The sequence below is a fragment of the Somniosus microcephalus genome, chromosome 3, assembly GCF_052327205.1.
Source record: "Somniosus microcephalus isolate GS21.2 chromosome 3, FLI_Smic_1.0, whole genome shotgun sequence".
Lineage (NCBI taxonomy): Eukaryota > Metazoa > Chordata > Chondrichthyes > Squaliformes > Somniosidae > Somniosus > Somniosus microcephalus.
In genome coordinates, this window is record NC_140989.1 from 297,820,962 (window position 1) to 297,842,479 (window position 21,518).

Sequence of the window (21,518 nt, forward strand, 5' to 3'; positions counted from 1 at the left end):
ACCGAAAACTACCACATCACCGAGGCGTTATCCGGACCGAGTCAGGAAGCCTCCAGAGAGACTGACTTATAATTGATTAACTGCAGCAAATGTGTAGATTATTGTTCTTGTAAACATGTTAATTAATGATTACTTAAAATGTTATGTACTAATTATCTAAAAGGGGAGGAATTGTAGTGTATGTACCTTTAAGAGCCCCTGTGTACTGTAATACCGGTAGTGACCACTCGGGTATATAAGCCTGTATAGTGTCTTGTATCTTTTAGTTCACCTCCAGACTTTGTTCAGTAAACACCTGTTAAACCAACACCTGCATTCCGTGTATCCATTAATACACGGATACAACAAAGATGGAGACAAGTGGTTGGTGGTCAGTCAGCAAGGTGAACTTCGGTCCATGCAGATAGTGGTTGAATTTTTTTACTCCCCATACTAGGCTGAGGGCCTCCCTGTCAATCTGGGCGTAGTTGCGCTCGGCTGAGGTTAGTGACCGAGACCCAAAGGCTACTGGCCTCTCCAACCCGTCTGGGAATTTGTGCGACAGCACCGCTCCAATGCCGTAGGGTGATGCATCACATGCCAAACGAATTGGTAGTGCTGGGTTGAAATGGGCCAACACCTCTTTTGATGTGATCAATTCTTTACACTTCTGGAAAGCTCATCTACGTTCGTCATCCCACTTCCATGGTACCCCTGTTTGCAGTAGGGTGTTCAGCGGGTGTAATACCGTGGACAAATTTGGTAAGAACTTGTGGTAATAGTTTACCAGCCCGAGGAACGACCTCAGTTGTGACACATTTTCCGGTGCTGGAGCCTTGACTACTGCCTCAATCTTGTCAGGGGACTTATGTAACCCCTCTTCATCGATGACGTGGCCGCAATACGAGATCTGTTTCTGGAAAAACTCGCACTTGCGGCGATTAGCTCGTAGCCCATATTCCTTTAATCTGGCGAGCACCTTCTCCAAGTTAGCGAGGTGAACACCGTCATTTTCGCCCGTGACCAAGATGTCGTTCAAATAACACTGGGTCCCTGGAATCCCTTGCAGGACCTGATCCATCGCCCTTTGCCAGATAGCCGGAGCCGAGGCTACTCCAAACACCAGCCGGTTGTATTGATAGAGACCTTTATGGGTGTTGATCGTAAGGTAATGTTTCGAAGCTTCTTCTACCTCCATTTGCAAGTACGCCTGGGCTAGATCAATTTTGGTGACGCGTTTACTACCAGATAGCGAGGCGGAAATATCCTCAATTCGTGGAAGCAGCTATTGCACCGTGTGAAGGACTGGGTTCACTGTCACCTTAAAATCCCCACAGATGCGGTCCTTCTTTGGTTCCCCAGGCGTATTACTCAACGACCTCTTCATTACAGGAACGATGGGTGTAGCCCACTTGCTCCAGTCCACTTTGGACAGTACTCCTGAACGTTCCAACCTTTCCAGCTCTGCTTCAACCGCTGCTCTGATCGCATAAGGCACTGGTCTGGCCTTCAGAAACTTTGGGCTTGCATTATCCTCTATTTTAATTGTTGCTGTTATTCCTTTTAGTGTTCCTAGTCCCTCCTGGAACACTTCTTTTGCGTCAGTTAGCATTTTTGACAGTCGTCCAGGTGTGATGTCGTCATTCTTTTTGGCCTCCACCTTCAGTGCCTGTATGGAATGCCAATCTAACTGTATCTTCCGGATCCATTCACGTCCTAGCAGTGGTGGTCCTCCATTTGGCAATACATATATATCCATTTTAGGTATTTCCTGACCTTTATATGTCACTTTCACCCTTATTTTTCCTTTGGGGTAGACTTTTTGCCCCGTATACATCTTCAAGACAATCTCTGTAGCTTTCAAGTGTATGTGTGAAAATTGCCACTTGTAGTCTCTGTGATTTATGACTGTTAGAGCTGACCCAGTGTCCAATTCAATTTCCACTTGGACTCCGTCTATCTTGAGTGTAACCCAGATAGTCTGGTGATCCTCCATTTCGGTTACATTATGTAGTTTCAGACAGCACAGCTCCTTGCTTCCGGAGTCTGTGTCACTTTTCTGTTCGTCTGAACCACTGTCCATCACCTGGTGTATCTTTTTGTACTTCTCCTGTGGAGATTTCTTACCGTTGGTTTTCTTCCCAGACCTGCAGACTCTTGCTATGTGTCTTGCTTTCCCACACTGTCTGCACACTTGGTCCTTGAACCAATAATCTTTCTGGTCATGTGTTGTTCTGCCGCAGCGATAGCACTTCCCTTTTCCATAGGTCATTTTGTTGGTGCCACATTCTTGTGGTCTCCGTTGTATCTCTGCAGCGCCCCTTGCGGCTGCTTCGTGTGATACTGCCATACTGAAAGCTTTGTCCAGCGTAAGGTCCTTTTCTGATAGAAGCCGTTTCTGGGTTCCTTCACTTTGTAGCCCACACACAAACTTGTCCCTTAACGTGTCTGCTAGTCCCGCTCCAAACTGGCAGTGTTTCGATAGCTTGCGCAGTTCCGTTAGGTACTCAGCATTGCTTTTGCCTTTGTGTTGGTTCCTTTTATGGAACTTAAATCGTTCTGCTATCAGCAGCGGTGTGGGGTTTAAGTGGTCCTGTAGGATTTCTACTATGCTTTCAAAATTCTTGTTTACCGGCTTCTCTGGTGTTATTAGATTTCACAGTAACCCATAAGTTTTTGCACCCATGGAATTCAACAGAACCAGTGCTTTATTAGCATCTGGCACTTCATTCGCCCTGCAGTACACCTCAATACATTCCACATATGTCGCCCAATCTTCGACTTCATTGTCGAACGTAGAGATACTGCCACTCTTCGGCATCCTTGGTTGTGCGTTAACTATCACCAATGACGCCTCCCGCGCTTCCCCTTCTTCTCCGCTGGCACAAAATGGCATCTCCCGCGCTTTCCTTCCTTCCCGCGCTCGCCCATCTTCTCCGCTGCGGCTTCGCAAAATGGTGTCTCCCGCGCTCTTCCTTCTCCGCGGCTCAATGGCGCCTCCCGCGCTCTACCTGCTTCTCCGCGGCTCAATGGCGTCTCCCGCGCTCTCCCTGCTTCTCCGTGGCTCAATGGCTTCTCCCCTTGGTTCGCCCCGCGGACCCTGATCAGCCCGTGATCCCTGGCTGTGCTCTGCACGTTCTTCTCCTGATATTTTTCGACGCCGCTCAGTCTAGTACCCGGCTGTTTCTTACCCTCTCTCTCTCTCTCCGGTTTGCAGTATTTTTCCTCGACGCCGCTCGGTGATCAACCCCCGGCTGTGCCCTGCTCTCTTCACCCTCTTTCTTACCCTGTCGACGCTGCCCGGCTCTCTCTCTCTGCCGTCGGTCGGCTCCAGCCGCCGCTGCTCGGGAAGGGTCTGCTCTGGACCTGTTGTCGGTCTCTTACTGCTCGTCGTGGCTGGGGAACCAAGCCCGGCTCTCCACAGCCTCACCAGCGAAGTTGGATCTCTGCCTGACTGCTGGGCGGTTTCTCGCGGTCGATGCCCGTGTTCCTGGACTCGACTATTTTTGTTGTTGTTGTTTTTTTTGTTTTATGTTGCAGGTAGATTCGCATCGACACTCGTCGCCACTGTTAGATCCGTGGTTCAGTGGATAAATAATCACACGGATGCTGTACATAAACAAATAACAAGTCTTTACTGGAGGAGGCTAATCTCTAGACTGGGGTACAGAGGCATGCGCACAGTATACAGGAGCTGTAAAAAGTAGTTCTGACTTAGAGCACATACACTACATGTTGCATTCCTCAGTCTATGAAAACACTAGTTAGGTATTATTTTCATACATTTGTTTTTGGATGTGTTGCCTTCTTATACATCAGAGTTTAATTATCTTTTTATTATTTTCTGCTAACACTATTAGTTGTTGCTCCTGTGTACACCTGTGAATTATTTGTTGATTGTTCAGTTGAATCTGCCTGTTGGACATATAATACACCCAAAGAGCCCCTGACATGGGTCCTCTGTGTTAAATTCATAGCTCAATTACCTACTGTGTATAGATATATTTATTCATAAAATAGCAGGAAAATTACCATTTGTTTTGAAAGATGAATTAATTTTATTTAACTGACCTGTTAAAGCCATCACCAGTTACTTTTATTAACCATTTTGAACCATGTCATTTAACTACATGTTGCGTATACTGCAGCAAAATGTTCTCTTCCACTGAAACAAAGTTTTTTAAATTTGGTGAAAATAATTTTGGAATAAAGATCTGAAGTTGTGAACAAGGCCAAAGAAGATTGTTTTTGCTTCCTTAGCATGGCAGTACGTGCTGATTATTGCCTGTGCATGTTTGGCCACCGTTTCCTGGTGGGGGATTATTGCACTGTCGTGCTCTTGTCCTTTGTCTGTTTGTGCACGCAGACCAAGATGACCAGCAGCTCCATTTCCCATCAACAGCAATATCTAAAACATGAAGAAACAGGCTATGGCATTAGTTTTAATACATTTCTTACCGAATTTTTTGATACCAGAAATTAAAATAGGTAGAAATTCATAAAATGGAGAGAACAATACTAGGCCAAAAAGGAACAGACTATTTTTATAAATTCTTGGTTTTAATTTTTTTATTTCTTTTCGCTCCCATTTGGCTCTCTCTGTACCATAACAGCAAATTGCTATAAAGGTGGGCATTAGGGGGTACATACTGGCAATACAGGTGACTGTCCAACCTATGTCCCCTACTTTTGGGGAAGTGGCTGGTTTCCAATTTTCCCATTGTAATGTGACTGAAACCGGGAGTCAGCAAGCAATGGATGATGGATACAAACCTGCCTCTGCAAAGAGCATCTTGCTACTGCTACAACAACATGCTATGTCTGGCTATTGGTCTAGTTTTGCAAGAAATTGGCCTGGATTTTGTGATGGATAATGATGGTGAACTGTTAGCTTTCGCCGTCATTAACCCCCTGAAACTGACCACAACTTCAGGATTTAGCGCAGGTGCAGCTAAACATGGAAATCCTGAAAATGCGGTCAGTCATTCACTGCTCCCACACAGACTGCGCTGTGGACCCCACCACCTTCCTGACCACCACCGGTGATAGCCGGCAATCACTGAAATCAGTGGAAATGACTGTAGTAACCTGGGAGGTTATGAGTAACCTGATCCACCAGGTGGTGCTGTGGCAATTGCTCTCCTGAGTTAAGTCTGATCTGTACTGGTTGTACTCTTTGCTTTTGCTGCCTCATGGCAGAAGCTTTTATGTGCAAGGGTTGATTAAACCATGTTAAGGAGTTAACCGGTGTCCGTCTCCATCTATGGCCACCTCAAGATACCACATATGGCGACGAGAATAAAGGACGGAAGAGTTTTGGAGTATTCGGAAGAGGTGCTCAGTTTGGTTAGCAAACTAGTCGGAAAAGCACGAGGCTAGGCCACGGGAGTCGAAACGGAGTTTGATTTTTTGGCTGAAGTGACCGGACTCCAAGGATGGCAGGAACGGTAGGCTCCGTGGCACCTTTTGACAGCAAGTCGCAGTCTTGGGAGGAGTATATTGAAATACTGAGCCATTTCTTTATGGCAAACGAGGTGGACAGTGCTGAAAAGAAAAGGGCCATTTTACTGAGTTGTGTGGGAGCACAAACCTATACACGGATGAGGAATCTGCTGAGCCCGGAACGGCCAGGAGAAAAATCTTTTGACGAGTTGGTGAGTCTACTAAAGAATCATTTCAATCCGAAACATAGTGAAATAGTACAGAGATGGAAATTCAATTCGAGGATTAGGAGGCTGGAAGAAAGCGTTACCGAGTATGTGGAGGAGCTTCGGAAGCTCGCACAGGACTGTAATTTTGGAAATGCGCTCACAGTCATGTTAAGGGACAGACTAGTATGCGGAGTTAACGACGACAGTATACAGCAAAGGTTGCTGTCAGAAGAAGGATTAACGTTTGAGACGGCACTTAAAAAAGCACAAGCCATGGAGACGGCTAACAAGGCATTAAGGACTTAAACAGTATGAGCAAGGAGAAATGGAGTAAACCAGGGGGAGGAGCTGTTTTCAAGATGGAAGCTGGCGCGAAAAGTCCACCAGTCGGGGTTGGGGATTGCTACCGATGTGGCGGGATGAGCCATTATGCAAAGGACTGCAGGTTTGCAAAGGTAAAGTGCCACAATTGTGGAAAAATAGGGCACTTAAAGAAAGTCTGTAAAAGGGAAGTGAGTGAGAGAAGCAGTGCTAAAGGGGCAAAGCATGCAAAAGGGGGGAGGGAGAAGTACACAAAGCGGGCAAATTACATCCAAGAGGAGGAAGAGTCTAGTGAGTCTAGTGAGGAGGTTTTCACTGTATACAGTAAGATGGACACTTCAAGGCCCAACGTACCCCCTCTCACTCAGTATTTGATAGTGAACGGAGGTCAAGTAAAGTTTGAGATTGACACCGGATGTAGTGTAACCATAATGTCGCAGACTGAGTACGCCAAGCTATGGGGGGAAGCAAAAGTACCAGAGCTAGGTACATGCCCCATTAGTCTCAAAACCTACACAGGACAGAAGGTGGACATTTTGGGGGCGGCCGAAGTACAAGTGGAACACAAAGGAGTCACCAAAGAGCTTACGGTGGTAGTGGTAGCAGGGTCAGGGCCAAACTTGTTAGGGCGAGGGTGGATCAGTGAGTTGAGTGTGTACTGGCAGGCAATGAATAAAATGGAGGACAGTACAGAGGCACTGCAAGAAGTGCTGATGAAGCATGAGTTAGTGTTCAAGGACGAACTGGGCACCTTAAGGGGAGCCACAGCCAAGATTCATGTAGCCAGTGATGCCACGCCTCGTTTCTTTAAACCAAGGTCGGTACCTTTTGCAATGAAAACCAAGGTTGAGACGGAACTAGATCGCCTGCTAAGGGACAAAGTAATAGAACCAGTGAAATTTTCAGACTGGGTGGCACCAATAGTCCCGGTATTGAAGCCCGACGGTAACGTAAGGGTGTGTGGCGACTATAAGTTAACAGTGAACAGAGTATCATCACTGGAACAGTACCCCATTCTGAGAATGGAGGACATGTTAACATCGCTCACTGGGGGAGAAAGATTCAGCAAACTGGACATGAGTCATGCGTATCAGCAGATATTGCTAGATGAAGAATCAAAAAAGTTTGTCACAGTGAACACGCTCAAGGGGCTGTTCACGTATGCCAGGTTACCATTTGGTGTCAGTTCTAGCCCAGCAATATTCCAACGGACTATGGAGGGCATTCTGCAGGGCATTCCAAAGGTGGCCGTGTACTTAGATGATATTCTGCTAACAGGAAGTGACGATCAGGATCACTTAAAAACACTGGACAAAGTGCTACAGCGGCTGGAAGAGGCAGGGCTACACCTGAAACGGAGTAAGTGTAGTTTCATGGAGAAGGAAGTTACATTCCTGGGACATCGGGTGGATGCCACAGGCCTCCATCCATTACCAGGGAAAGTGCGGGCAATGCAGGATGCACCTGCACCCACCTCAGTGACTGAACTGAAAGCCTATCTAGGGCTCCTGAATTATTATAACCGGTTTCTTCCAAACTTATCGATGCTGCTGGCACCCCTGCACAAACTACTGAGAAAGGAGGAGCCATGGCGTTGGGGGCCAGAGCAAGCGAAAGCGTTTCAGCAGTCAAAGGAGCTACTTCAGTCCAGCAGGGTGTTGGTGCATTACGACGAGAAGAAGGAGCTGATAATGTCCTGCGATGCATCACCCTATGGAGTGGGGGCAGTGTTGGCCCACCGCATGCCAGATGGAGCAGAAAGGCCCATCGGGTTTGTTTCACGCACGCTCACAGCTGCGGAAAATAACTATTCACAGCTTGATAAAGAGGGGTTGGCCATTATATTTGGAGTAAAGAAATTCCATAAGTACATATATGGGAGGAAGTTTGTAATCAGTACTGACCACAAGCCTCTTATTAGCTTACTGAATGAGATGAAAGCGGTGCCTCAAATGTCATCACAGAGAATAATGAGATGGGCAGTAATACTAAGAGCCTATGAATATGTGATCACGTACAGAGCCAGCAAGGAAAACGGGAACGCGGATGCTCTCAGCTGCCTGCCCCTCTCAAAATCTCCTCGTAGTACTTCCCCTGAGGAGCACGTCCTGATGCTGGATCAGGAGATCAGTCCCCTGATGACTTCAGTGCAAATCCAGGGCTGGACAGCCAAGGACCTCGTTCTGTCAAGGGTCCGTGAGTATGTGTTGAAAGGCTGGCCAGATCACCGTGAGGGACCGGAGTTCGCGCTGTACAGACAGAGACAGCACGAGCTCAGTGTCCAAGATGGATGTGTGCTATGGGGAGCACGCATCATAGTCCCAGAGCGGGGACGCTCTACTTTGATGGAACAGTTGCATCAATCGCACCCAGGAATGACTAGAATGAAAGGACTGGCTAGGAGCTACCTGTGGTGGCCTAACTTGGATGCTGAAATTGAGTCAAAGGTAAAGTCATGCACTATATGTCAGGAACAGAGGAAAGCGCCTGCCGGGGCACCACTCCATCCCTGGGAGTGGCCCAGCAAACCCTGGAGGAGAATTCACATAGACTATGTGGGACCTTTTATGGGCAAAATGTTTTTGGTGCTGGTTGACGCTCACTCAAAGTGGATCGACGTTTATCCAGTGAGCTCTGCAACGACTGATGCCACACTGAATTGTCTCAGGAACAGCTTCAGCACGCATGGTATTCCAGAAATGATTGTATCCGACAATGCACAGTGTTTTGTTAGTGAAGGGAGCAAAGAATTCATGGTAAGGAATGGAATCACACATGTCACCTCGGCTCCATATCACCCAGCCTCAAATGGGTTAGCCGAGCGAGCCGTGCAGACTTTTAAGGAGCTCATGAGGAAGAGCTCAGGTGCCACCCTGGAGACCAAGCTCAATAGAGCCTTGTTTAGTTATCGTATAACACCCCAAGCTACCACGGGGCTTTCTCCGGCTGAGTTGATGATGGGGAGAAAGTTGCGGTGCACGTTAGACCTGATACACCCAGATCTCAAAAGCAAGGTTGAGACAAAACAAACAAACCAAAAAGCGTACCATGACAAACATACTAAAGCTCGCCATTTCGCCATAGGGGACTCTGTGTATACCCGGAACTTCGGTTATGGACCTAAATGGATACCAGGACTAATCCAGGACATTACAGGACCTATGTCGTACTCCGTGTTACTAGGGGATGGTCGAAGGGTTTGTCGGCATGTGGATCAGCTTTTCAGCCGGCAGCAGGGGGAACTGCCTCAGATGGAACAAAGGGCAGTAGAGGAGGCTGTTCCAGGACCCAGCACGGCTTATAAGGTGCCAGTGGACACTGGTACTGCCAGGCCACAGCGGGACAGAGTAAAACCAACATCAGAGACTACTCCAATCTCAAGTGCGAATGAATCTGAGAATCCACCACAAGTGGAATTAAGACGTTCACAAAGGATTCGCAAGCAACCAGAAAGACTTATACAAACCTGTTAAATGAGTCAGGGGTTAACCATGGTTAGAGCATACTGGTTAATTAAAACGTTATACCTAATAAGGGTTATTGTTTAAGAATTGCATACGGCAATCTTAAGGGGGGAGGAGTGTAGTAACCTGGGAGGTTATGAGTAACCTGATCCACCAGGTGGTGCTGTGGCAATTGCTCTCCTGAGTTAAGTCTGATCTGTACTGTTGTACTCTTTGTTTTTGCTGCCTCATGGCAGAAGCTTTTATGTGCAAGGGTTGATTAAACCATGTTAAAGAGTTAACCGGTGTCCGTCTCCATCTATGGCCACCTCAAGATACCACAATGACAAAAACTTGAGCTTTTCCACGCTAATATTGCTGTTAAACACCCCATTAAATGTTAAGCCTTGTTTGAATAGGTGTAAATGGGGTTTTAATAGCGTATTGACTGGTAAACAACTGAAAAACTATTTTTATATTCGTGGAATGTCAAATTTCTCCATTATGATAGAAAATACTGGGGGAGGGAGAAATTCATTAGAGCCCCTTTTGGGGCACTAACTTTTAAAAGTTGAGAAAATTAGCGGCAGGCACTAATGTTTCTAAGCTTTAAAAAAATTTGGTATTGCGCTCCAGGAATGAATGGAGCGCTAAATCAAACGCTCCACTTCCTTCTTGGAGCGCAATCAGCAGCAGACGGGGCGGAGACTTCAGCAGCGCTGCACACTGGGCCATGAAGCGCTGCCGCATTCAAAGGCTCCTTCCCTCCCTTAAAGAGAAGGGCCTTCGCTGCAGGCTCTGCAATTTAAAAAGTACCTATCTGGACCCCCAAGGCAGCCACGATCCTGTGCGATCAGCCCAGCACTCAAGCAGAGTGCTGGGTTGATCAATCACAGGCAGGAACACACGAAAAAAACTGGAACGAGAAAGTAAGTTTTTTTTCCACTTACCTCGGCCATCTCGCCTTTAATCATTGCCCCCGAAGCGGCCAGCCGCCCGATGCACGCCTCCTGCAGCTGTCGGTGCTTTCGACCGGCGCTGCTGCACGGGGCAGAAGTCAATTTCGGGTCCGGAGCACTACCGGGACGATGTGCACGGCGATGATGTCATGATCGCCGGGTGAAGGAGATCGGGCCGCAACACTGTAGCGCCGCCACAAAACTCCCGCTAAATATGGTAGGAGTCGATGTCAGCGCCGTGCCTGGTCGCAAAGCCATTTGCGCCCCGTTAACGCCCTCCGGGGGTGCTAACAGGAGGCGCAAAGGCACCCAATTTCACCCTCTAGATTTTTAAAAATAATTTTTTTTAAAGTTTGTTCATGATATTTCAGCTTCCACCTTAACCCCATGTGTAAGTCCAAATCTTTATTTTTAAAAACATTTTAATTTCCTGGTTTCCTGTCTGTGAGAATTCTTCAACGTGATTGGCTGCTTAGACAGCTTGCTGATGTCACTGCTGCTCTACGCTAGGAATCCCCTATTGGCAGCACTACCATCAATTACACGTCGAGGAAACTAAAGTTTTCACCACAGAGATTGCAAGATCATGAGATCTCTGTGGGCAGCTTTCTTTGAGGTCAGTCGCATCACCGCTGACCGAAAATTACAGGCCATTATCTTCTGGTGTTAAAAATACCATTATCATTTCACTCCTTAATGCAATGAGTAATGCTTACTCTCTCTGGTTGTAATCTCACAGGCAGCTCCACGTACACCAGCAGGACATATACATTCACACTTGGTTCCTGCAAAGATGAAATAATTTTGTTACTGACGTTTGACAACAAATTTTTATTCTGTAGTCTTTAATTGCAATTAACTGGTATCAAGCTGTGTTGTCCAGATGATTGCAAGGAGGGAGGTAGTAAGATGTGGATCCTATTGTGTTTATTATAATCAACACCACTAATTTGTCATTCCATTGGAAAAATGGAAGGAATTGTTGAATATAATCCTCAAAACACCAGTAGAAATCCAGGAAAATCCTGTTATCCCATGTAAAAAACAACAAATGTTATTCAGCCACCGTTAAGCAGTGGCTCTCATTATAATTTCTACTTTTAAGGAATGATGGTGAATGAGTTTTCTTCATAATTAATGACACATTAACAACCAAGGGATGTGCAGCAATTTCTGAGAATGCGATTTTGTTATTTTATTACGGAATAAAAAGGCATTATTCTGTTTTTCATCAAAAAGAGACATTTCACCCTCCCAGTGACTTAATCTGAAAACATGCACTACATATTAGTGTGTATGGCTGTAGGCAAGAATTTTGCTATTATTTCTATCTGTTGATTGTTGGAAAGGAAAGAACAAAAATTGTTGATGTATAAGAATCGAGTCCTTCATTGTCCACCAGTAACTGATTGCATTGTACCTTTAAGAACAATAGCCCCATTGTTGTGACATGGAGCACATCGACAGGAACTGGATTCAATCAGGTACTCCTCTAGGGCTCGCCTCATGTTGGCTTTGATCCTATTGGCATTCTGAAATGTATTTGAAGTGACTAGTTCATAAAGAGGTACTGGCTGCAAAGAAAAAGGAAAAGAAAAACATGTGCAGCTTTAGTAAAAACATATTACCTACATGATATAAAAAGACCTTGTACATGACAGAACTAGGAGAAGTCACAGAGTGGTGGGAACCTGGCTTGCAACCAATATTCTCCATATGCTAAGATCCTGATCTCAGTGGGTGGGTGGGATGTACCTCACAAGTGGGAATAAGAGATGAGAGATGATTGAAGGGAGAATCCACCCACACAGATTCATCCATTTCTTAGTGGCTAACGTGAGTGGCAGAGGCGGGGATACAGAAACAGGTTTGGTCAGTGCCTGGTGTGGGGCAGTCAGAACTTCAAAGGGTCTTGTAAACCATAAATAAATTAAAAATGTTGAATAAATGGGAAAATATTTATGTTGATATTTCTCAAGCCTGATTGTTCTTGTGACCCATGCAAAAGTCTGTTATATCGGGGAACATGTTACAAAGGTGTTCCTTCATCTGATTTTGTGTTGCAAAAGGACATGTATATTTTGTGCAGTGGTCATTGTGCCAATAGTTGAAGGGCTATAGGGAAAGAGCAGGGGAGGGGACTAAGCAACTTGCTTGATTGGCCCCCCCACCCACTACCTTAAACATTCACTCCCTCCACCACCGGCATATCGTGGCTGCAGTGTGTACCATCTACAAGACATACTGCAGCAACTCGCCAAGGCTTCTTCAACAGCACCTCCCAAACCCGCGGCCTCTACCATCTAGAAGGACAAGGGCAACGGGCGCATGGGAACACCGCCACCTGCAATTTACCCTTCAAGTCACACACCATCCTGACTTGAAAATATATCGCCATTCCTTCATCGCCGCTGGGGCAAAATCACGGAACTCCCTCCCTAACAGCACTGTAGAAGTACCATCACCTCACGGACTGCAGCGGTTCAAGAAGGCGGCTCACCACCACCTTCTCAAGGACAACTAGTGATGGGCAATAAATGCTGGCCTTGCCAGCGACGCCCACATCCAGTAAATGAATAAAAAAAGTTGGACAGCTCTTTCAAAGAGCATCTTAACAGTAAATGGCTACATGTGGGACAAACATTTTTGACAGACTCCATAAGCAATGTGAGGTGCAGAAGTTATGGAATCTTTCTGAAGGCTGTGTGGGGCAAAATAAGTGGTTGATGACAAGGTGATGACAAAATAAATGTAGAGATATGTGGGCAAGTGATGGAATGATGTGGCCCCCCTAACCCCCACTTTCATGGGTGGAGAAGTGGAAGTACTGCTGCTTGAGGTGAGTATGAGGAAGGTTGACCTGTTGACACGCTAGGCACCCTTCCCAGAGGACAGCAGTGCAACATGCTTAGAATCATAGAATGTTACAGCACGGAAGGAGGCCATTTCGGCCCATCATGTCTGCGCCGGCCAACAAAGAGCTATCCAGCCTAATCCCACTTCCCAGCTCTTGGTCCGTAGCCCTGCAGGTTACAGCATCCCAAGTGCACATCCAAGTACTTTTTAAATGTGGTTAGGGTTCCTGCCTCTACCACCCTTTCAGGCAACGAGTTCCAGACCCCCACAACCCTCTGGGTGAAGAAATTTCCCCTCAAATCCCCTCTGAACCTCCCACCAATTACTTTAAATCTGTGCCCCCTGGTTTTTGACCCCTCTGTTAAGGGAAATAGGTTCTTTCTATCCACTTTATCTATGCCCCTCATAATTTTATACACCTCAATAAGGTCTCCTCTCAGCCTCCTCTGTTCCAAGGAAAACAGACCCAGACTATCCAGTCTTTCCTCATAGCTAAGATTCTCTACTTCCGGCAACATCCTTGTAAATCTCCTCTGTACCCTCTCTAGTGCAATCACATCTTTTCTGTAATGTGGTGACCAGAACTGCATGCAGTACTCTAGCTGAGGCCTAACTAGTGTTTTATACAGTTGAAGCATAACCCCCCTGCTCTTGTATTCTATGTCACGGCTAATAAAAGCAAGCATTCCATATGCCTTCTTAACCATATTATCTACTTGGCCTTTGTTCCCTTTGTTCCTCTACACTACTCAGTGTCCTACCATTTAATGTGTATTCCCTTTCCTTGTTAGCCCTCCCCAAATGCATTACCTCACACTTCTCTGGATTGAATTCCATTTGCCACTGTTCTGCCCACCTGACCTATTTATTGATATCTTCCTGCAATCTACAGCTTCCTTCTTCAGTATCAACCAGACAGCCAATTTTAGTATCATCTGCAAACTTCAAAAGTCACGATCATTGATATATACCACAAAAAGCAAGGGGCCTAGTACTGAGCCCTGCAGAACTTCACTGGAAACAGCCTTCCAGTAAAAAAACACCCATCAACCATTACCCTCTGCTTCCTGTCTCCGAGCCAGTTTTGAATCCAATTTGACACTTTGCCCTGGATCCCATGGGCTTTTAACTTCGTGACCAGTCTGCCATGTGGAACCTTATCAAAAGCCATATACACTACATCAAACGCAAATGGTTGGTAGAAGGTGTCGGCCAGGGTCAATGCACTCTACCCACAGGATCTGGGGAACTCATCTACATGTTGCTCCTTGGCGACATCATCTGAAAACACAGCGCCAGTTTCCACTTTTACGCTGATGATACCCAGCTTTACCTCACTACCACTTTTCTTGACCCATCCACGGTCTCTAAATTGTCAGACTGCTTGTCCGGAGTAGAAATTTTCTCCAATTAAATATTGGGAAGACCGAAGCCATTGTTTTCGGTCACTGCCACAGACTCCATTCACTAGCTACTGACTCTATCCCTCTCCCTAACATCTGTCTGAGGCTGAACCACACTGTTCGCAATCTTGGTGTCATATTTGACCCTGAAATGAGCTTCCGACCACATATCCGCAGCATAACTAAGTCCGCCTATTTCCACCTCCATAACATCGCCCGTCTCCGCCCTTGCCTCAGCTCATCCGCTGATGAAACCCTCATCCATGCCTCTGTTACCTCTAGTCATGACTATTCCAACGCACTCCTGGCTGGTCTCCCACATTCTACCCTACGTAAACTTGAGGTCATCCAAAACTCGGCTGACCGTGTCCTAACTGGCACCAAGTCCCGTTCGCCCATCACCTCTGTGCTCGCTGACCTACATTGGCTCCCGGTTAAGCAATGCCTCGATTTCAAAATTCTCATCCTTGTTTTCAAATCCCTCCATGGCCTCACCCCTCCCTATCTCTGTAATCTGCTCCAGCCCCACAACCCCCACGAGATGTCTGCGCTCCTCTAATTCTGCCCTCTTGAGCATCCCTGATTATAATCACTCAACCATTGGTGGCCGTACCTTCTGTTGCCTAGGCCCTAAGCTCTGGAATTCCCTGCCTAAACCTCTCTGCCTCTCTTTCCTCCTTTAAGACGCTCCTTAAAACCTACCTCTTTGACCAAGCTTTTGGTCACCTGCTCTAATTTCTCCTTATGTGACTTGGTGTCAATTTTTTTGTCTTACATTACTCCTGTGAAGTGCCCTGGGACATTTTACTACATTAAAGGTGCTATATAAATACAAGTTGTTGTTGCTGTTGACACATGGTAAGATGGTAGAATCTATGAAAGCTGCCAATGTATAGCTACACAATAGTACTTGGTAGATGCCTCAATTATGTTGCCAGAAATTGTTATCTGTCAACCTGCTGCACTTAATACTGCTGACATATGTTAAGCCCTAAGACAACCTTACAGCATTTCATTGCTTACCATGGATACCCAAGCACACACAGTCAAGATGCAACTTCCAACTGAAATATTTGGTACATTGACTGCTTAACAGTTCTCCTCCACACAACAAATCATTTGAACACAGCCTAGCTGTATGCTGCGTGGTCAGCTTCTGAAAAACAGGATTAGCTGCAGGTTGGGCACTTGCCGGTCATTCCTTCGATTTACAACATGTCAAAATTACTTCTCTGCTCAGATGACAAGATGACAACAAATACAGGAGGAGAGACTGGAAGAGGGCCCAAAAATGACAAGCCCCCTTGGAGGTGACTACCATGGACATACTTGCCTATAGAAGCATCGAGGGAATGGGGGAGGTGACGCGAAAGGCCTCCTGCAAACTCAGAATAGCTATCATTTTGCTCTTGTTATGTCTTATCCTCCTTCCCACTCATTGACACATATAGCCACAGCAACATCATATACAGTATCTTGAAATGCAAGTTATGTTTGAAGGTATGCCTTGGAGCTGGCATTCTAACATTGTTGCTTTCTAACATTGTAGGCTTGGTAGAACAGTCTGCCAGGATTGCTAATATCCCAGAACAAGAAAGTACTTTGCAGCATCCTATTATCCTTTCATTACAGTTGCACATATTCTGTTGGTCGGCTCAAAAAAGACTTGGATATGAGTTACCTTCCTTCCCTCTAGGTTGTCTGGCTAGGTGAGGACCAGACAATGGAAGGGGCAATAATTAGAGAGTAACATACTCCCCAAACAACCCTACTGTGATGAAATAACTGTGTTCTGATATTTGTATTTGTACTTGTAATGTCTGGAATGTTCCACCGGGGGGAACCACTAATGCTCCTCCCTGGCCCCGCCCCTCTTCTGGTATGTTCTACCAAGGGCTCGGTCGATGATGAACTCTGTTAACTCTGCCATGATTCTTACTTAATAAAAGGCTTCAGTCTTAAGCTTTAACTTCACGGATTCGGGCAGTTATTTGGCACATCAATTTTATTAAGTAACAACTTTTGGAAGGTGGATCGATTTTTGAAACCAGAGCGTCTGGATATCGATCCCCATTTGGCAGATGCGTCGAAGAAATTTACACATTGGCTCCGATGTTTTGAACACTTCATCGCATCATCGACCGATCCGACGGCTAACAAGTTGGGTCTTCTAACCAACTTGGTAAGTCATCAAACTTACTCTATAATTGAAGATATTACTACATATGAAGAGGCCCTTGCAGCTCTTAAAGCCCAGTACCTTAAGTCGGTTAACGAAGTATACGCCAGGTATCTCCTGTCTACTCGCAGGCAATTACCCGAGGAATCTCTGGACGATTTCCTGCAGGACCTTAAGGCTTTGGCTAAGGGTTGCAGCTACAAGGCTGTCTCTGCCATAGTGTATCAGGAAGAAGCCATCCGCGATTCTTTCATATCTGGCCTCTGATCTAATTATATTAGACAGAGACTCCTTGAGAACGACTCGTTAGTTTTAAAAACGGTCGTCGCTGCTGCTCGATCGTTAGATGTAGCACAGAAGAATTCAGAAGTGTATGCATCAGCCCATGCATCTCTCTCAGCCTCGTGTGTTCCGAGTATGGAGGCATCCATAACACCAATGGAGCCCCCACTTAATCCTATTGTTGCGGCTGTGCCCCATGGGTCTAAGTGTTATTTTTGTGGCCAATCTAAACACCCCAGGCAAAGTTGCCCAGCCAGAGAGGCTACCTGTTTTAAATGTAAGAAACGGGGACATTTTAGTAAAGTGTGTAAGGATAATCCTGTACCCGATGTCTTCTCTGCTGCCTCCTATCGTTTTACTCTAGCCTCAGCTACGGTTGACCAGACCATACCGTGTTCCTTGTCAAAATCTATGATGGACATTAAGATTAATGGTCGTCCTACTGGGTGTTTGATAGACTGTGGCAGTACTGAAAGTTTTATACACCCCAACCTTGTTAACTCCTGTTCATTGAAGGTGTATCCTACTCGAAGTGAAATTGTGATGGCGTCCAAATCCCTTACTTCGGAGGTAACTGGATATTGTAAAGTCACATTGACCGTTAAGGATACGGAGTATAAGGACTTTAAACTCCTCATATTACCTCAGTTGTGTGTGAACTTAATATTAGGCTTGGACTTCCAGTGTCAGCATGAGAGCGTTACCCTTAAGTATGGTGGATCTCAGCCTCCGCTCACAGTCTGCGGCCTTTCTACTTTAAACGTAAGTCCGCCTTCTTTGTTTGCGAACCTTGCTCCTAATTGTAGACCTATAGCAACTAAGAGTCGACGGTATAGTTCAGAAGATAAAACATTTATAAAAGAGGAAGTGGAAAGGCTTCAACGGAAGGGAATCATCGAACACAGTGGTAGCCCGTGGCGTGCCCAGGTGGTGGTGGTTAAAACTAATGAGAAGAAAAGACTTGTGGTCGATTATAGCCAGACTATAAACTTGTATACCCAATTAGACGCCTATCCTTTGCCTCGTATTTCTGAGATGGTGAACCAGATAGCTCAGTACCGCGTGTTCTCCACCATTGATTTAAAGTCTGCCTACCATCAACTCCCCATCAAAATAGAAGACCGACCTTATACGGCCTTCGAAGCTAATGGGCGCCTGTACCAATTCCTTCGGGTGCCCTTTGGAGTGACGAATGGGGTATCCGTCTTCCAACGGGAGATGGATCGTATGGTGGATGAATACACGTTGGAAGCAACATTCCCGTACCTGGACAATGTTACCATCTGTGGGCGTGACCAACGGGAGCATGATCTAAATCTCGCAAAGTTCCTAGAGACTGCAAAGAGGTTAAACCTGACCTACAACGAAAACAAGTGTACCTTCAATACTACACGTTTGTGTATTCTTGGTTGCGTTGTGGAGAATGGGGTAATCGAGCCAGACCCTGAAAGATTACGCCCACTTAAGGAATTACCTTTACCTCACACTGTAAAAGCTTTAAGAAGGTGTCTGGGATTCTTCTCGTACTATGCCCAGTGGGTGGCTAGCTACTCAGATAAAGTCCGACCTCTTATTAAGTCGACGTCTTTTCCGCTATCGGCGGAAGCTCAGGAGGCTTTCCTTAATATCAAACGGGACATTGAGAAGGCAGTGGTATGTGCCGTGGATGAGAAGATCCCATTTCAAGTGGAAAGTGATGCATCTGATTTTGTGTTGGCAGCAACTCTTAACCAAGCTGGTAGACCAGTAGCTTTCTTCTCTCGTACATTACAAGGACCAGAAGTTCGACATTCTTCAGTTGAAAAGGAGGCACAGGCAATTATTGAAGCAGTCAGGTATTGGAGACATTATCTCGCTGGCCAACGTTTTACGCTCATTACTGACCAGCGATCTGTGGCCTTTATGTTCAACACTAAGCAGAGAGGCAAGATCAAAAATGATAAGATTTTAAGATGGCGAATAGAACTGTCAACATATGACTATGATATTCAGTACAGGCCTGGAGTATTTAATGAGCCATCGGATGCTTTGTCACGAGGAGTATGTGCTAGTCTAGGTACAGATAAGCTTCAAAGTCTCCACGACACACTCTGCCACCCTGGGGTTACCAGAATGAACCACTTCATTAAGTCCCACAATCTACCCTACTCTATTGAGGAGGTCCGGACAATGACCAGAACCTGTCATGTTTGTGCTGAATGCAAACCCCGCTTCTATAAGCCGTCCGAGCCAGCTCATCTTATTAAAGCAACTCGACCATTTGAGCCTCGATTTTAAAGGTCCCCTTCCATCGAGCGACCGTAATGTCTATTTTCTTAATATTATAGACGAGTACTCTCGGTTCCCTTTTGTTATCCCCTGTCCGGATGTGACTAGTGCTGTTGTAATTAAATGCCTCTGCCAACTGTTTTCCTTGTTCGGCATGCCTAACTATATACATAGTGATAGGGGTTCTTCCTTTATGAGCGAAGAATTACAAGTTTTTGCTATCGAAGGGGATTGCAACGAGTAGAACTACCAGCTATAACCCTCGTGGTAATGGGCAGGTCGAGAAAGAAAATGCGACAGTGTGGAAGGCTATCGTACTGTCTCTGAAGTCACGAGGCCTGCCGACCTCTCGCTGGCAGGATGTCCTGCCAGACATGCTGCATTCCATAAGGTCTCTTTTGTGTACAGCGACGAATGCCACCCCTCATGAAAGGATGTTTAGTTTTCCAAGAAAAGCTACTAATGGAGTATCGTTACCCACATGGTTGACGACCACGGGCCCTGTGTTGTTGCGCAGACATGTGAGAGGCCACAAGACTGATCCACTGGTGGAGGAAGTACAACTCCTCCATGCTAATCCCCAGTATGCGTATATTCAATATTCGGATGGGCGAGAGGATACGGTCTCTATTAAAGATCTTGCACCTGCTGGAGCTCGAAAAGAGTTCGACTCTGAGAGTAGAGTTTTCAATCGTGGTATTGGACCTTCAGAGACACAAACCCTCAGTGTGGGAAATACTGATGATTCTGGGAATTCGAATGAACCGGAGTTAGTACTCCGGGAGGAGCCTCAGCAAGAGTTACATCGTTCCCAGAGGATTATCAGACCTCCTGACAGACTGAATCTATAGCAGGGGGTGAATGTGATGAAATAACCGTGTTCTGATATTTGTACTTGTACTTGTAATGTCTGGAATGTTCCACCGGGGGGAACCACTAATGCTCCTCCCTGGCCCCGCCCCTCTTCTGGTATGTTCTACCAAGGGCTCGGTCGATGATGAACTCTGTTAACTCTGCCATGATTCTTACTTAATAAAAGGCTTCAGTCTTAAGCTTTAACTTCACGGATTCGGGCAGTTATTTGGCACATCAAGAGTAACATACTCCCCAAACAACCCTACATATGTGGGCCTAGATATTAACTGACAGATCAACTGTCTGCAAGCACTATTTGCAGAGAAATAAAAAGAAAGTGAAATGAAATATATGAAAGGATTGACTCAACTCAGCCACATAAATGCCGTGACTACTGGAACAAGATAGAGGCTGGTTATTCTGTGGTGAGTGGCTCACCTCCCGACTCCCGAAAGACTCTCCACCACTTGCAAGACACAAGTCAGGAGTGTAATGGAATACTTGTCACTTGCCTCAATGGGTGCAGATGCAATAACACTCAAGAAGCTCAACATCATCCAGGACAAAGTATTCCGCTTGATCAGCACCTCATTCACTAGCCTAAGCATCCATTCTCTTCACCACTGGTAAACTGTGGCTGCAGTATGTACTATCTACAGGATGAATTACAACAACTTATCAAAACTTCTTTGACAGCACCTCCCAAACCTGCAACCTCCACCACCTAGAAGGACAAGGGTAGCAGCAAGAGAACCATCACCTCCGAATTGCCCTCCAATTCACACACCTTCCTGACTTGGACCCAGTGACTTCATCGTCACTGGGTCAAAATCCTGGAACTCCCTACCTAACAGCATTGTGGGAGTACCTCCACCACACAGACAGCAGCGGTTCAAGAAGGCCCCACCACCTTCTCAGGGATGGGTAATAAATGCTAGCCTTGCCAGCGACAGGCACAACCTGGGAATGAATTATAAAAAAAGATAAAATTATAAATGGGCAGAACAGTGGTGAGTGAAATTTAATCTATATATATAAAGCGGCTCTTCTGTCTGTCTGTCCCGATGTCTGCCTGTCTGTCTGTCTGTCCGTGTTCTATACGTTTGAAAGTTACAGAGCGTACCGACGCGCGCGTCGCCTCAAAAGAAAGCTTGCGATTCCGGACCGGTCATAGGCGTATTTACGTTTCGGCCGCACAAAAATCCCGCCCGCAGTATCCGAAAAATGTTCAGCGTTCCGCTCATTAGCATCTCATTAGCGACCGTGTGACGTCGAGGTCGACCAATCGGACAGCGGGTTCCTGGTGCGTGCCGTCCGACAGT

The 21,518-nt window shown here is 46.1% G+C and overlaps 1 protein-coding gene across 1 annotated transcript in view; it reads right to left on the minus strand.

Annotated features, from left to right (window-relative positions):
* Positions 1-3,595: 3,595 nt before the first annotated feature.
* c8b (complement component 8, beta polypeptide) overlaps positions 3,596-21,518 on the minus strand; it is a 60,070-nt gene continuing 42,147 nt past the window's right edge. Inside the window, exons 10-12 of the mRNA XM_085982821.1 lie at positions 11,774-11,927; positions 11,070-11,138; positions 3,596-4,387 (exon numbers count right to left, since the gene is read on the minus strand). Coding sequence (XP_085838947.1) covers positions 4,236-4,387; positions 11,070-11,138; positions 11,774-11,927 — 375 coding nt within the window. The 3' untranslated portion in view covers positions 3,596-4,235. The remainder of the gene's footprint in view (positions 4,388-11,069; positions 11,139-11,773; positions 11,928-21,518) is intronic.